Source organism: Mastigoproctus giganteus, chromosome 9 (genome assembly GCF_048544385.1).
Source record: "Mastigoproctus giganteus isolate SK-2022 chromosome 9, ASM4854438v1, whole genome shotgun sequence".
In the NCBI taxonomy this organism is placed as follows: domain Eukaryota; kingdom Metazoa; phylum Arthropoda; class Arachnida; order Uropygi; family Thelyphonidae; genus Mastigoproctus; species Mastigoproctus giganteus.
Window position 1 is genome coordinate 181,791,149 of NC_143583.1, and position 16,431 is coordinate 181,807,579.

The window sequence follows — 16,431 nt, forward strand, 5'->3', positions numbered from 1 at the left end:
AACCCCGGTCTAATCAAGAAGCGTGTGCTACGCACTGCTGCTCCTTCCCACCTGGCTACGGAGGCACCTATAGGCTTCTGTGTTGCCCAATAATTTATATGCATTCCATGCATTTTTCTTCTGTGTCATGAGTTTCATCGGTTCATCTGAAATTCACTTAGGCCTATATCTATAAGAATATTTCTTAGTTAGTATGAAAAGCATAGTAGCTTCTATAACTAATTCCTTCAATGCTTCCCATTTAGCATTTGCAAATGGTAACAGCATCAGTTGGTCTCACTGTATAGAATTTAAAACTGTCTGAGACCACTGTAGTCATCTTTATGAAAGCAAATCCTTCCCTTTATGTTCTTTTATCTGCAAATTGTTAATGCACGAATAATCACTGCTGATAATTAGATCAAGTCTCTCTCTCTCTCTCTCTCTCTCTCTCTCTCTCTCTCTCTCTCTCTCTCTCTCTCTCTCTCTCTCTCTCTTTCTCTCTCTGCTGTGGAAAGCAGTCAACCCACAAGTTCCAGTGTCAATACCTGGAAAGTTAAAATCTCCCATTATAAAACATTCTAATTTACTGGCCCACTCTTATTTCTCTGTACAGTTGTTCATTATACTCATAAGTCATTAGGCCTATAACACACCCCTACTCTCATTTCTTTCCCAGTGCTTATGAAAAAACTGACTGAACATTGCACTGCCTATGTGCTTCTAAACTAAGAGCATAACACCAACCCCCCCCTCCTGTCTGTCCTTTCTGTATACTTTGTACATCCCATATTCAAATTTTGCATCTGTTATATCTGAGCACATCAAATGCCAACATTGTTCTGAAATCAGAACAATGTTGGCATTTGATGTGCTAACCAGCATTTCAAAATCATTAAATTTATTTATTTACTCCAAGCATTAGTGTACATGCAAGTATACATGCACCTGTTCTTACTCTTAATTACCCTAATACAGCCTATGTATTTCCTTTTTCATGATGACACCCAGCAGTCCTTGAAATCCAAAGTACCTTGCTTTCAAAACTACTGCTCATTCCAATAGAAGCAGTGCAAGAATCACTTTCACCTCTGCCTGCAGCTATTGTTAATCTATTAGTCTGTGTATCTCCTCAAGCTAGCAGTTTTCCAACCCACCTAACACTGCCTTGATAGCATTAGCAAATATTCTTGCACCCTTTCTATTTAAGTGTGTCCCATTCCTGTGAAGCAGTCTCTCCTGCTAACAAGCACAGACTACACTGAGAAAAATTCTACCCCATGCATAATCTCTCCAGGTCCAAACTGATTGATAAAGCTTTCAGCATATACTCCCTTCTGTCATTAGCATTAGTAGAGGCATATGATGCAAGAAAGCAAGCTTATGAAGAATCAGCCAAAAAAAAAACACGCTCCGATTTCACCCCTCCATCTGTTCAAAATACCTGTCCAATTCATCCTTAAATTTATTTAGGCTATCAACTTCCACAACAAAAGATGGAAGTCTGTTCCACCAATCAAATACCTGCTGGCTAAAGGCAAACTTCCGCACATCTATCCTACAACTGTCTTTCCTCAATTTGAATTTATGCTCTCTCAGGTGATTATTCTGAGCAAGAGGAAGAATCCAATCAGCACTGAGCATGCTCAAACCATTCAAGGCTTTATACACCGCAATCATATCACCTCAAAGGTGCCTGGTCTCCAAACACTATAAACTGCAAAACTTAAGCCTTTCTTTGTAAGATCAACCCTTTGTTCCATTCACTAATCTTGTTGCCTTTCTCTATACTCGTTCCAACAGCTCTATATCCTTCCTAAAATGAGGCCTCCAGACCTGTACACAGTACTCTAGGTGTGGCTTGACCACTGCCTTGTACAATCGGGATAATCACTTCCTTATCTCTGCTAGAAAAATTCCTATTCCTGTATATCATTGACAAGACACCATGAGCTACTCTTACAGACTGTTTGCACTGCTCAGAAAACTTCATATCTGCCTGCACAATTACCCCCAGGTCCTTTTCATTCTCTACCACTGTCAGTGTAGTACCACAGATTTGATACGTTACTCTGGGGTTACTGCTTCCCATATATAGTACTTTACATTTGTCAATGTTAAACTTCATTTTCCACCTCTCAGCCCATCTGCTCAACTTTTCTAGATCCTTTTGCAGCAGTGTACTGTCATTAGTGTTATTAACAACCATGCCAACCTTCGTCGTCTGCAAACTTGGACATTAAGCCTGATATACCATCATCAATATCATTTATAAATACAGAAAACAACAATGGACCCAACACTGAACCCTGAGGGACTCCACTAATAACATTAGTCCACAAAGAGCAGTGTCCATTGATTACCACTCTCTGTCTTCTCCCACTCAACCATCCCTTTATCCATAGCAGCAATTTGCTTCCAATGCAGCACTGCTCGAATTTGTGCAGCAGTCTTCCATGTGCACCTCAATCAAACAGTATCAAAAGCCTTTCTAAGATCCAAATATATGATATCAAAGTTATTCCCTGCATCCAGTTCCTTTGTGACCACATCATAGTATCCATTGAAACTGGTCAGACAAGACTTCCCCTTAACAAACCTATGCTGTGTCCGAGCTATAACTGAAGTCTTTTCTAGATGATCCTGCAGTGCTTAACCAGTGCCTCCATTAATTTCCCTTGAAATTAATGGAGGCACTGGTTAAAGTGTAAAATCATGCCTGGTAAAAAGGGTGAAATCATGGCTAGGAAGAATTGCAGACATTTTCAAATTTCACCCTACCTCACAACTTTATTCATCATTGCCCTGTATTTGTTAAGTAAGTCTACAGATCTCCTAATCTTAATGTCATTAGCGCCAATGTGTACTACAATATCACCTTTTGTGTGCCTAAAAGATAACTGCTCTACAGCACCATCAACTTTTGTCCCTGGCAGGCATAACCTGGTCCTATTCCACCTATTCTTTTTGCACAATATAGTTCCAATTTCTTGATAATCAAGTGCAAGCTGTATGTGCAGCTGACAGCCTTACGGGCCCCTAACTTAATTCCTTTTAGGACATCCACCCTGATCTTCTAGCTCTAATTTCAATCCATCAGAAAGATTTCACAGGCCTGTGAATAAGAAAGAGAATGAGCTGCAAGTTAACTACTTGATATTGAAAAAAGGTATTATTTTCCCAATGCTGAAAACCTGCTGGAATGTCATGAATGCCATTATTGCAACAGCAGTCATTTTGAATCAGCTGGAATGTCTTTCTGCCACCACCTGCCCACTATAAAAACCTCTGTTCAATTGCTTTATTTGCCACAAATCACTGTTCACATCAAAACAATATATCAAAACAACCACATCAAAACAGGTGGCTAACAATTTAAACGAGTATTTTGCATCTACATTCACGCATGAGGAGTTATTCAGAAAGGAGAATGATGTAGGTAAAGTAAACATTGGCAGTGAGCTGGATGATTTTGTAATAACTGAGAGGAAAGTGGAGGAGAGATTGTTGAGGATAAACATAAAAAAGGCACCTGGGGTGGATGGGATCTATCCAGTTATATTAAAGGAGGCAGCAAAGGAAGTAAGCAAGCCCCTAGCCATAATTATGAGAGCTTCTTTGGACTCAGGGGAGGTACCCATAGACTGGAGATGTGCAAATGTAACCCCAATTCACAAAGGAGGATCAAAGGCTGACACAAGTAATTATAGACCTGTTAGTTTAACTTCTGTTCCAGGTAAATTAATGGAGGCACTGGTTAAAGAAGCACTGCAGGATCATCTAGACAAGAATTCAGTTATAGCTCAGACGCAGCATGGTTTTGTTAAGGGCAGGTCTTGCCTGACCAATTTGATTGGATACTATGATGTAGTCACAAAAGAACTGGATGCAGGGAATAACTTTGATATTATATATTTGGATCTTAGAAAGGCTTTTGATACTGTTGCACATGGAAGACTGCTGCACAAATTGGAGCAGTGTGGCATTGGAGGCAAATTGCTGCTATGGATAAGGGGATGGTTGAGTGGCAGAAGACAGAGAGTGGTAATCAATGGACACTGCTCAACGTGGACTAATGTTATTAGTGGAGTTCCTCAGTGTTCAGTGTTGGGTCCGTTGTTGTTTTCGGTGTTTATGAATGATATTGATGATGGGATATCAAGTTTAATGTCCAAGTTTGCAGACGATACAAAGGTTGGCAGGGTTGTTAAGGACACTACTGACGCTATGCTGCTGCAACAGGATCTGGAAAGGTTGAACAGATGGGCTGAGAGGTGGCAAATGAAGTTTAACATTGACAAATGTAAAGTACTACATATCGGAAACAGTAACCCCAGAGCAACGTATCAACTCTGCAGTACTACACTGACAGTGGTGGAGAATGAAAAGGACCTGGGGATAATTGTGCAGGCAGATATGAAGTTCTCTGAGCAGTGCAGACGAGCTGCAAGAGTAGCTCATGGTGTCTTGTCAATGATAAAGAGGAATTTTTCTAGCAGGGATAAGGAGGTGATTATTCCCTTGTATAAGGCAATGGTTAGGCCACATCTTGAGTACTGTATACAGGTCTGGAGGCCTCATTTCAGGAAGGATGTGGAGCTGCTGGAACGGGTACAGAGAAGGGCAACAAGATTAGTGAATGGAACAAAGGGTTGCTCTTACGAAGAAAGGCTTAAGTTTTGCAAATTACAGAGTCTGGAGACTAGGCACCGGAGAGGTGATCTGATAGAGGTGTATAAGGCTTTGAATGGTTTGAGCATGCTCAATGCCAATAGGATTCTTCATCTTGCTCAGAATAATCAGCTCAGAGGGCATAAATTCAAATTGAGGAAGGACGGATGTCGGATAGATGTGCGGAAATTTGCCTTTGGCCAGCGGGTGGTTGGTTGGTGGAACCGACTTCCAACTTGTTGTTGAAGTTGATAGCCTAAACAAATTTAAAGCTCAACTGGACAGGTATTTCGAACGAACGGAGGGGTGAAATGGGAGTGGTGTGTGTTTTTTTTTTTTTTGGCTGATGCTGAATAAGCTTGCTTTCTTGCATCATATGCCTCTACTAATGCTAATGCTAATATGTCCAAAATAAATTTAAAACAAATTTCCAATCTGCCCTTATATAATAGATTAATTATATGCCAAAAAGCATATTATTAAAAGTTACCTGATAAATGAGTCAATAAAGAGAGCCAAGTTATATGGATTCACTGACTTGTTAAAGTAGTGTCTAAATAACTGCATCAGATCATGGTTACGTCCCTCATTGGTCTAGAAATTTCGAAGACAGATAAACATATTTGCAAATATTAAAATACAGCTTTAAACATATGTTATAAACACTTAACACTGAAATTTAATAAAGGTATAATTTAGAAAAAAGGATGATATATTATTTCCTTTGCTCCCCCTTGTGGTATTAATTTTAATATGCTGGAAAACTTGTTGGAAAGGTAGAACTCTGTTTTCAACAAGTTTCCCAACATATTACAAATAAAGAATTCAGTTCCTACCATGGCAACAATAATCTCTTGCTCATTTTAACTCATGAGATTTTTTTTTGGGGGGGGGGGTCCAAATAGCATTCTTTACAAGTAACAGACGCAAATAAATTCTATTTTTATACGTAATAGCACATCATATATAAAGTGAAGCTTGAGTAATCTAAAATATTGATTATTTCAAATTATGTTTTCCTTTTGAACCTCCTATTCTATAAAACAAAAAAGAAACAAAAAACCTTTAATTTGAAGTTTACTGCTTATGTTATTCGATATAATTCAAAGTCAGTCAGGCAGTTATTCACATATTACAAATAAAGAATTCAGTTCCTACCATGGCAACAATAATCTACTCTTGCTCATTTTAACTCATGAGATTTTTTTTTTGGGGGGGGGGGGTATAGCATTCTTTACAAGTAACAGTAGCAAATAAATTCTATTTTTATACCTAATAGCACATGAAGCTTGAGTAATCTAAAATATTGATTATTTCAAATTATGTTTTCCTTTTGAACCTCCTATTCTATAAAACAAACAAAAAAACCCCTTTAATTTGAAGTTTACTGTTCATGTTATTCGATATAATTCAGTCAGTCAGGTAGTTATTCACATTAGGAATTTACTAAATCATACTTTTTTTTTTTTTTTTTTTAAACACTCACACAGATACAAGAACATCCCAATAACTCTTATGAAAATTTTATTTATTTTCATTAGCAAAAACAGGAATTCTACTTTGCTATCAGAGGATGTTAATGATCCTCAAAACAAGATTTGCCAGAGTTGAATGCATTACTCATTACTCATAAATCCAAGTGCAACATCTACACAAGCCTAACTCTACCCAAAAACTAGAAGGACACTGGCAAAGTATACAGAATTAAGTCTGAAAGTGCTGAAGAATGTGGCATTCTGACTAATACTCCATATACTTACCTAAAAAAAAAAATAATGGAATCTTGTAATTCACAGGATGAGGGTTAAGATAAAAACTCTGTGGAAATAATCATCTTAAAGTTGATAAATTTGTATTAAATTGGTTTAACAGGTATGCGACTATTCCACTGAATGAGTCATTGCTAAAAAAAGCAGAGGACTTTGCTAAAAGAGCTGGAGATGAATGATTTTAAAGCAAGCTTACAAGGGCCAGCAGGATTTAAAGAAGTGAATAATGGTATTTAGATAAGATATGGCGCTTCATCATATCTTATCTAAATGGATGAAGCAGCACAGCGTGGTTGGATTAGAGATATTCTATATCAATTGACATTTTTTTTAAAGATAACAGCTGCACAGCATTGGGGAAAACAGTAAATAAAGAGTAACAATTCTAGCTAAAGACAAATAGGGTAAGTCACAGAGAAAAACCGACATTATTAATAATCAGAAAATCAGTAAAACCTAGATGAGTCAAAGAAGTTAAAAGCATACTACTGCAGTATTAGTTTCATAGAACTGCCTGGATGATGACTGAGCTCTTTAATGGTTGGCTTTAACTAGACAAAACAGTCTCCACTAAACTGAGGAAAATTTTTCTCTTTCTTGACAGCGGTACAGCTCATAACAATATCCTTCATCTGGAGGCCTTTTAAGTCATCTTTTCCCCATTAAATATAGCTTTTGCAGTGCAGCCAATGGAGTAGGTGTGGATTAAGACTTTAAAACACTTTTATCATTGGCTAGTGTTGCTGAGCCTTCATTATCCCCAGGTATATCTAAGTCTTTTCCCCAGTCATGGCTTCAATCTCTTACCAGTCTGCAGCTGGTAGTTTCGGCCGACTAATTTCTCCTGATGTAATCCGTGTGTGTCTTGCATTTGTCTAGACCAAATTCCATCATGATATCATTGCTGAATTCTTCGGTGATCCAGAGTAGTTGCTGGAGTTGCTTCTCGGTTGCGAATAAGCAACCGAGAAGCAATTCCAGCAATCCTGTACACCCTCTCCCACCTGGTGTATATGTCATCCATATACACCAGGTGTCATCCATATACACCTCGCCCACCTGGTGTATATGGATGACATATACACCAGGTGGGAGAGGGTGTACAGGATTTTCCATCCTTCTTTGGGTTATATACATATTTGCTGTTGTTGAGCATGGTGGACAGTGGTTGAGTGCTAGACAGTGGTTGAGTACTAGATAGAACCAGAGTGGGCTCAAGGCATCTCCCTGAAAGATTCCTCTCCTGAATGGCAGATCGGTCTGGTTGTGATGTTTTCAACCTTAATGGTGGTACTCTATTAGGCCATGGTTTCTTCGAGGAAGTTTTTCCCTGTCGGATTGACTTTGTAGATCTTCAGTATCACTATTAGCCAGCTATGAGGCACAGAGCCGTAGCCTAGTGGTCAGGCGCGTGGGTGCGTAACTACACGTGCCTTGAGTGACCGGGGTTCAAGCCCGTGACTGCTGAATATGGTGCTGTTTCTTGTATTCTGTCTATCTTGTGAATCCCTCTGACCATTTGGTTGTCCCGGAGTATAAACAGAAATTTAGTGGTGACAAAAGCTGTGGAATAGATTTCCTCAAAACTTTACTTTCGGACAAAAAGAGAGATAAACATAAAGCACTGCAGACTGTTCCATAAAACTGGGTTTAAACCATCTTTGTACTTGGTGGCTGAGCCTGTTTTAGAATCAGAGCCTGAAGAAGAGAAGGAACTGAATATGAAGATTGCATATTAAAATTACACTAATGTTGATAAAGCTGTGAATACACGTGAAGAACTGAAGGAAGTTGGGAGAACTCAATGAATGGTTGAAGGAGAATCAATATGAATCTTTGGAAGAGGACGAATACATAAAGTGGAGGAATCTATATCCACAGCTAATGAAGCAATAAAATAACTCAAACAGTTATAGATTCATACAGTTGTAAAAGCCTGGAATAACATGAAAGATAAAATTTTTCATTCTCTGAATGAACTAGAACAGCATTCTAGTTTACTCAGATAATATGGGCCACAGAAAAATGTAGATAGGTCACAAAACTTTTGATAAAGCACATGGATCAAATCAAAATTAAAACAATATGTAATAAATAGAAAAGTGCTATTTTGTACATCACTTTTATAATCTGGATATGAAAACTTTAGTAATTCAATAAATATAACATGTATATTAGCATTTAGTTTACTCAACTCATATACAGCTTTAAACACTTTAGTCAGGTCTCCTCACAGATGCTTAGTTACCATAACCCAAGTATTTCTTGGTAGGAGTACCTTTTGTGCGGTTAACTAATCTTGTTGCTCTTCTCTACCTTATTTTTACTTCGGATGTGAAAAATTGAGGTCAAAAATCATGCAGATTTTGGCTTCTCTCAATCATCCACAGCCTGGCCTTTTGAAGGTTCTTTCAACACAGTATGTGTATATATGTATAGATTCCCTTAAATATGCTGCCATTTGTCACTGTGTCTGCAAGCAATAGTAGTCATTTTTAAAATTATGATGATTTTGAAAATCAAAAGTCAATGCCATTCAAGACTATGCTACCTTACATAGGTCCAAACTGATGAAATGCTCTGGAATTTGGATCCAGAAATTGATGAATCTAAATCAAACAGATTTAGATTCAGCTCTTGTTTTTTTTTTTTTTTGTTTTTTTTTTGCAGCAATATTAAAGAGATATTGCTGCAAATAAAATAATAAAAAAAAATAATAATTATGATTTTTTACAATACTCCTGATCTGATATTTAGGTATAAAGTCAAAATAGGAAAAATTAATATTTGGAAGCATTTATGTACACAGTTTTTGAATTTTTACAACCTTTCAAGTTCCTCAAAAAAATTCACTCCAGTTGGCATATACTGTATACTGTCTGAAAATTCATTCACAAAAGCGTTCTGCCCATATCAATATACTGACATTTATTAAAAAGATTAAGGTACCCATAGTCCATGAAAAGCAGTAATCATTAAATTAAAGCATTCAACCATACTTTTATGCACAGCAGTAACTTACTCCCAATGCCGGACTGCTCCAGTTTGTATAGCAATCACTCATGTGCAAGAGTATCAAAAGCTTTACTAAAATCTAAGTACAGTGAAACTTCCCTTTAACAGACAGCCATGGGGAACGAAAATGTGTCCGTTAGAGAGAAGTATCCGCTAACAAGAAGTCTGAGGGAGAAAAAAAAAAAAGAAAGAAAGAAAAATTGTTAAACGTTTAATGTAAAATTAAATTAAAATATATACAGATTTTGAACAATATTTTTGTAAATAATATATATACAATTGTGCTATGCATATTATGACTTTATCTTAAGAAAAATACATACAGTAATCACTTATTTTCTTCTGCACCTTCTTCCGGCTGATAATTTTGTTTTCAATATTTGTTTGGAGTGAAGAAACCATCGAAATTCCTTCAGTATCTTCTTCAGCGGCGAAAAACATTTTTAAACGATTGATTTGTACGAGCACTTCTATTTTCATCGGTGGTTCGTCGTTAATATGTTCTTCGACAGAATGACCGCCTTCCATTTCTTCATCTTCATGAGGAACATCTTGAAAAATATCGATGACACTGTCGTTGATATCTAGAGCACCATCTTCTGTAGTGAGGTTCGAGTCTATATCTTTGTAGCCAGGGTCACTTGTAGCTAAAATATCGTACGTTATCAATAGATGTTGAAGTTCTTGTTCTTCTTGGTGCTCCACATTGCTGTTCACAACTTCAAATTTTTGCGTTTGAGAAGCCAGACTTTACAAAACAGTTCACGACAGTTTGTTTTCTAATTGCGTTTACTGAAGAGGAAATCCATTGAATCGCATCTAGGATGCTGAGTTTCTTTGCAAGGTCACTCGCACAAGTTACATCGTTCATGTTTGCAATGAGATGTCTTAAAACACGTTTTCTGTAGTGAAGTTTAAATTTTTTTATTATCCCTTGATCCAAGGGCTGACACTCTGCAGATGTGTTTGGTGGCAGAAAAACGATTTGAATGTTGCACAATTCAATGTGCGGGTGAGATGCAGCATTATCCATGAAAAGAATAATTTTTCTGTTTTGACGAATCATGTTTTGATTAAAGTGACATCCATTCGCTCATGATATCTCGTATCATCCACGCTTTTTTATTAGACTTCCAGTCAACATTAAAAAGATTCAACTTTATGCCCTTGAAACAACGAGGATTTTGTGGTTTTCCTATAACAAGAGGTTGTTCAAAGTCTCCCAGCATATTTATACACAATAGTACAGTCAAGCGTTTCTTAGAAATTTTTTCGCCCTGGAACTTTTCGTTTTTTAGACTCATTGTTTTTTCAGGAAGAGCTTTAAAAAACAACCCTGTTTCGTCACAGTCGTAAATATCCTTAGCTTCAAAATCACGACATAAATCTTCCAGTTTGATGGTCCACTCTGTTACAACCCCAGTATCAACAGATCCACCTTCACCACTTACGGTTTTCAAAGAAATTTTATGCCGAGTTTTGAACTTGTCTAGCCATCCCACAGAAGCTTTGAACTCATTTACTCCCATAGATTTCGCAACCTCCAAAGCCTTTTCCCTAATAATAGGCCCATTAATGGGAATTTTTTTAGCATGTTTGTGAAAAAACCACTCATACGTAACATTGTCAATTTGAAGTCCAACAGTTTTCGGGAATCATTTTTGAACCTGATCATTTCCGTGTTGCCAGAATTGTTTAAGCAGTTCATTTTTTTTCTTTAGGATGTTGCTTACCTGCATCTTCCCGATTTTGAATTTTGCAGCGAGATTGGGAACACTATTTTTTTGCCGATCATACACATTAATGAGTTCAACTTTATCTTTTAAAGTTAAATGTTTACGAGAAGACATTGTGCACTTCACACGACACTGAACAAAACTGAAAACTGAAACTGAAAAGATGAAAGGCCGACCATATCCCCCCCCCCCTGCACACACCGAATTCATCAGAAGTTTTACACGTGCCTTAAAATTCTTGAAAACGGGTTTAGAACCGCGACATAAACCTTGATAAAATTCAGAGAATCGGAAATAGAAAATAAACACACGATTGAGGCAATACGTGGAAGAAAAAGGGCCGTAAGCTCGCCCGCTGTCCATTATGGGGAGATCAAATTAAGTGCTAATCTAAACAAAATAGTGCAGATTGCCTGTCCGCGTCCGTTACAGAGAATGTCCGCTAGGCAGAAGCTGCAAACACGTTAAAACCAACAGAGGTGAGTTGGGGAATTTGAAAATGTCTATTGTAGAGAGATGTCCATTAACGAGAGGTGTCCGTTAGGAGAAGTTTCACTGTATATGATGTCAGAATTATTTTTTTACTTCTGGTTCCTTCATGACCACCTTAGAGTAATTAAAGACTTGTTGGAGAAGATCATCCTTAAGTGACTCATCTTGTGATTGGCATATAACCGTTTCTGTCAAGCTGATCTTGAATTACTTCTTTAACATTTTTAATGGCAGCAAAAAAAATTTCTTCTACATCATAATTGAAAGATACTGCAATCCAGTAAAAAGAACCAGAAGATAAATACAAAATTCCACAAGAAGTTTACTAGAGTATAAAGAACTGTGCAATTCTTAAATCAAATTTCCCTAATATACAAGTTTTAAAACATTTGCTCCTTCGCAGTTGAAATGTTATAATATTTTTTTGCACAGTACGAAACAAACTTCAATGTCACATGCAAGTTAAAAAATTCTTTCTATTTTTAAATACCATGCAGGTTCTACATCAAAAATCCAGCAAGCTCAGGGATCGCCAGTTTTTGTAGCAATAAAATCTAAAGAAACATGAAATGTAAAAATGTACGATTAAGGGAAAATGCATCGACAGCGTGGCTACCTATTTTTTGTTATTGTTTCTACATGATTAACTTATTTTTAATATAGTTAGGGAAGGACCTTATGTGGTTGTTTTCCATTAAGGTTATTATTATATTAAAACCACTCTTAGAGCACGTTAAAATTAATACTATACATTAATATGACGTTTCAGGTATCTTACCGATACCCATCATCAGACAAAGCTGTTTTGAATAATTTAGAATATTAAGTTACTAATAATACAATTACAGTTACCAATAATTTACAATTACAATATTACTATCAACAATTACCAATATTATAATTTACAAATTATGGTTGTAAAGTATTAAATTTTAAGTTACCATTAACAATAGAAAACAGGAAATCTAAGATGACTACAGAGGGATTAAAATCTTACCTGCTAACAGACTCCTCTTCCGATGCTCCCAGGAACTGTGTGTACATACAGGCAAGAGGCCTTCCAACAGTTAATTTATAAGAGAGGGATTAACTCCATTAGCCAATAGGATAATGCCAAGTTTTTTATCCTGGATCCAGGGTACTTAGAAGCCTGAGGTGACCTTTGCTCCCATACTCTTGACATCAGGGTTGGTGTGTAGGCTGGTTCAGGATCTCACCGATACCTATCATCAGACCATGCTGCTGGTGCCAAGTTTTTAATCTGGATCTAGGATTCTTGTGTAGTGGAAGCCTGGAACCACTTCCTTTTTAAGCACTCCCTGCTTTAATTCAGAGCTGATTTCCTCCTCAGTAACCTCAAGTAGGTCCCACTCTGAGATCACACCTCTTGATGAGTTTAGTGTTCTGTGGGGTGTCACCGTAATCGGTATTCCTCTTATTGAAGTGGCTCAAGTAGTTGCTCTGAGTGTATGTCGTTTTTGGTTTCAATTAAGAGGTCTCCAAAATGAAGCCTCTTAATGATTTTGGGAACCCACTAACCCCTCTACACTCTTCTATATAAAGAAGAGCAACATTTTCCTAATGGGTTTTTCAGTTTGTGATGCATTATCAGAAATCTTGGAATGGGACCTGAAAGTACTTCAGTTTGAGGTCCCTTTGCTGCATTGACATTTTCTGGTTTTAAGGTTCGGTACCCAGAAGAAATAACTTTATCAGAATTCAGAGTGATTTCTATTTTTGTTCAGTGCCTGGGCTCCCCACCTACCACACAGCACAAATGGGATGCCCACTACACAGCAAGAAATACATGCGCTCGAGAGTGCAACACCAGGGCTACCCAGACACTGCTGCCAGCCTAAATCCTGTTCCTTGGACCATGAGGGTAGGGGCATGGCATCGACATGGTTGACCGTTGCAGGTGAATCCACTAGCCAATTGATAGCTGGGCCTTCCAGGACCACCCACCCGTCTTGTTGAAGCAGGAGCCCAAGTGGTGTCTTGAAGCCAGACTCCCCCCAACCACCATTGTCCCCCTTTACAAATTTCCATGGGTTGCAGCGCTCGGCAAATATGCCAGATTCCTATGATGTTTGCCTGGAACCTAAGGTGTGGGTGTTGGATCCCAGTGATGCTATTTGGAGGACCAGCAGCATCACTGGGAGGTCCCCTCACTACATACAGGTGCACACATTAAAGGGTGTGATGAGGTTAATTGTAATGAGGACTAAGCCTTGGGGAACTCAATCTTCAACAGACTTTTGGAACAAAATATGGTTATATAGGACTTGGAAAGTTCTTTTGTTCACAAACTTAGATATGAATTTTGGTAACTGGCCTTCCATTCCTAGTCTGCACAAGTCACGCAAGGTGCCATATCTTCAGGTTGTATAAAAAGCCATCTCAATGTCAAGGCATATCATAACCTAGTGCTCATTTCTCAGGAAGGTGTTGCATGTGTTTCCTTCTATAAGTTTTGGTAAAGTTGACTTGCTTTCTTACTCTTGGTATGTTACTTTTTCAATCTTTAATTCTGTATTTTTTTTTTCCTGACTTACATAGTCACATGCTTTAGAAAAAAACTGGGGATTACACTATTGCAATTAGGGCAGAGTGGTGATTATGCAGTACATTAGCATTAGTAGAGGTATTTGATGCAAGAAAGCAAGCTTATGCAGCATCAGCCAAAAAAAAAAAAAAAAAAAAAAAACACTTCCACTTCACCCCTCTGTTCGTTCAAAATACCTGTCCAGCTGAGCCTTAAACTTATTTAGGCTATTAACCTCCACGACAAGGGATGGAAGTCTGTTCCACCAACCAACCACCTGCTGGCTAAAGGCAAATTTCCGCATGTCTATCCTACATCTGTCTTTCCTCAATTTGAATTTATGCCCTCTCAGGTGATTATTCTGAGCAAGAGGAAGAATCCCATCAGCATTGAGCATGCTCAAACCATTCAAGGCTTTATACACCTCTATGAGATCACCTCGCTGGTGCCTAGTCTCCAGACACTGTAATTTGCAAAACTTAAGCCTTTCTTCGTAAGAGCACCCCTTTGTTCCATTCACTAATCTTGTTGCCCTTCTCTGTACTCGTTCCAGCAGCTCTACATCCTTCTTGAAATGAGGCCTCCAGACCTGTATACAGTACTCTAGGTGTGGCCTGACCATTGCCTTATACAAGGGAATAATCACCTCCTTATCCCTGCTGGAAAAATTCCTGTATATCATTGACAATACTCCATGAGCTACTCTTGCAGCCCATCTGCACTGCTCAGAGAACTTCATATCTGCCTGCACAACCACCCCCAAATCTCTTTCATTCTCTACCACTGTCAGTGTAGTACCACAGAGTTGATACGTTGCTCTGGGGTTGCTGTTTCCCATGTGTAGTACTTTACATTTGTCAATGTTAAACTTCATTTGTCACTTCTCAGCCCATCTGCTCAACCTTTCCAGATCCTGTTGCAGCAGCATAGGCGCCTCCGTAGCCAGGTGGGAAGGAGCAGCAGTGCGTAGTACACGCTTCTTGATTAGACCGGGGTTCGAACCCGTCACCACCAAATACGGAGGATGCGGAAAGGTCAGGGAATGATCACCGCATATCCCGGAGCAATATGGCCTTAGTTGCTAATGCTCCTAAAAACCAAATAACAAACAAACAAACAAGCAGCAGCATAGTGTCAGTAGTGTCCTTGATAACCCTGCCAACCTTTGTATCATCTTTGTATCCCGAAAATGCTGATGTAGAAAACAATCATCCAATAAATCCACAAAAGCCTTGCTAGTGTGTGAGTGATCAACCCACAAATTCCAGTCAATATCTGGGAAATTAAAATCCCCCATTATAAGACTCTCTGATTTACTGGCCCACTCTAATTCCCTGTACAGTTTCTTATTATACTCATCAGAGTCATTAGGCCTATAGCACACTCCTATTCTCAATTTTGATCTCCCAATGCTTATGTCACACCAAACTGACTCGACACTGCACTGTCCAGCGATGTCGACTGGTTTCACTTTCTTGGATTTTATGTGTTTCTTGACTAATAGCATAACCCCTCTTCCCTTCCTATCCTTTCTGTAGACGTTGTACTCCCAAAATTCCAGTTCTGCATTCCTTATATCTGTGTGACACCGTCTCTGATATCCCAACAATATCCACCTTTGATGCTTTGAGCAATACCTCAAATTCATCAAATTTATTTACCAAACTCCTAGCATTTGTGTATATGCAAGTATACATGCAACTTTTCTTTTTCTTAGCTATCCTAACACAACCCATGTGTTTACTTGTACCGCAATGACTCCCAGCAGTCTGAAATATCCTGCATCTTGTTTTTCAGACTTCTGCTCATTCCAATAGAAGCAGTGCAAGAATCACTTTCACCTCTGCCAGTGGCTACTGTTAATCTATTAGTCCTTGTAATATGGAAGACAAAGAAACAGACCGTTCAGTATCCATGAAAACTGATGAAAACACAGAAAGGGTAAGGACAGTGATTAGAAGTAATAGCCATTTAAGCATTAGAATGGTTCATCAGAATTCAATATGGACAAACAGTTATACAAATTTTAACTGAAAATTTAGGCATGAGAAAAGTGTGTGCGCCAAGATGGTGCCAAATTTTTTTTAATGAAGATCAAAGAATGGTATGACTCCAAGTTTGTGAAGATGTTTTGAACAAAATTTGAAGAAAATGTACTGACTTTCTGAGTACTGTAATTACTTTTGATGAAAGTTAGCTGTTCTGGTACAACCCATTAAAACAC

General features: G+C 38.1%; 1 protein-coding gene across 1 annotated transcript in view; it reads right to left on the reverse strand.

Moving 5' to 3' along the window:
- LOC150080926 (protein NDRG3-like) overlaps positions 1-16,431 on the reverse strand; it is a 274,856-nt gene that overhangs the window by 145,349 nt on the left and 113,076 nt on the right. Inside the window, exon 8 of the mRNA XM_090380617.1 lies at positions 5,141-5,244. Within this exon, the coding sequence (XP_090236743.1) occupies positions 5,141-5,244 (104 nt within the window). The remainder of the gene's footprint in view (positions 1-5,140; positions 5,245-16,431) is intronic.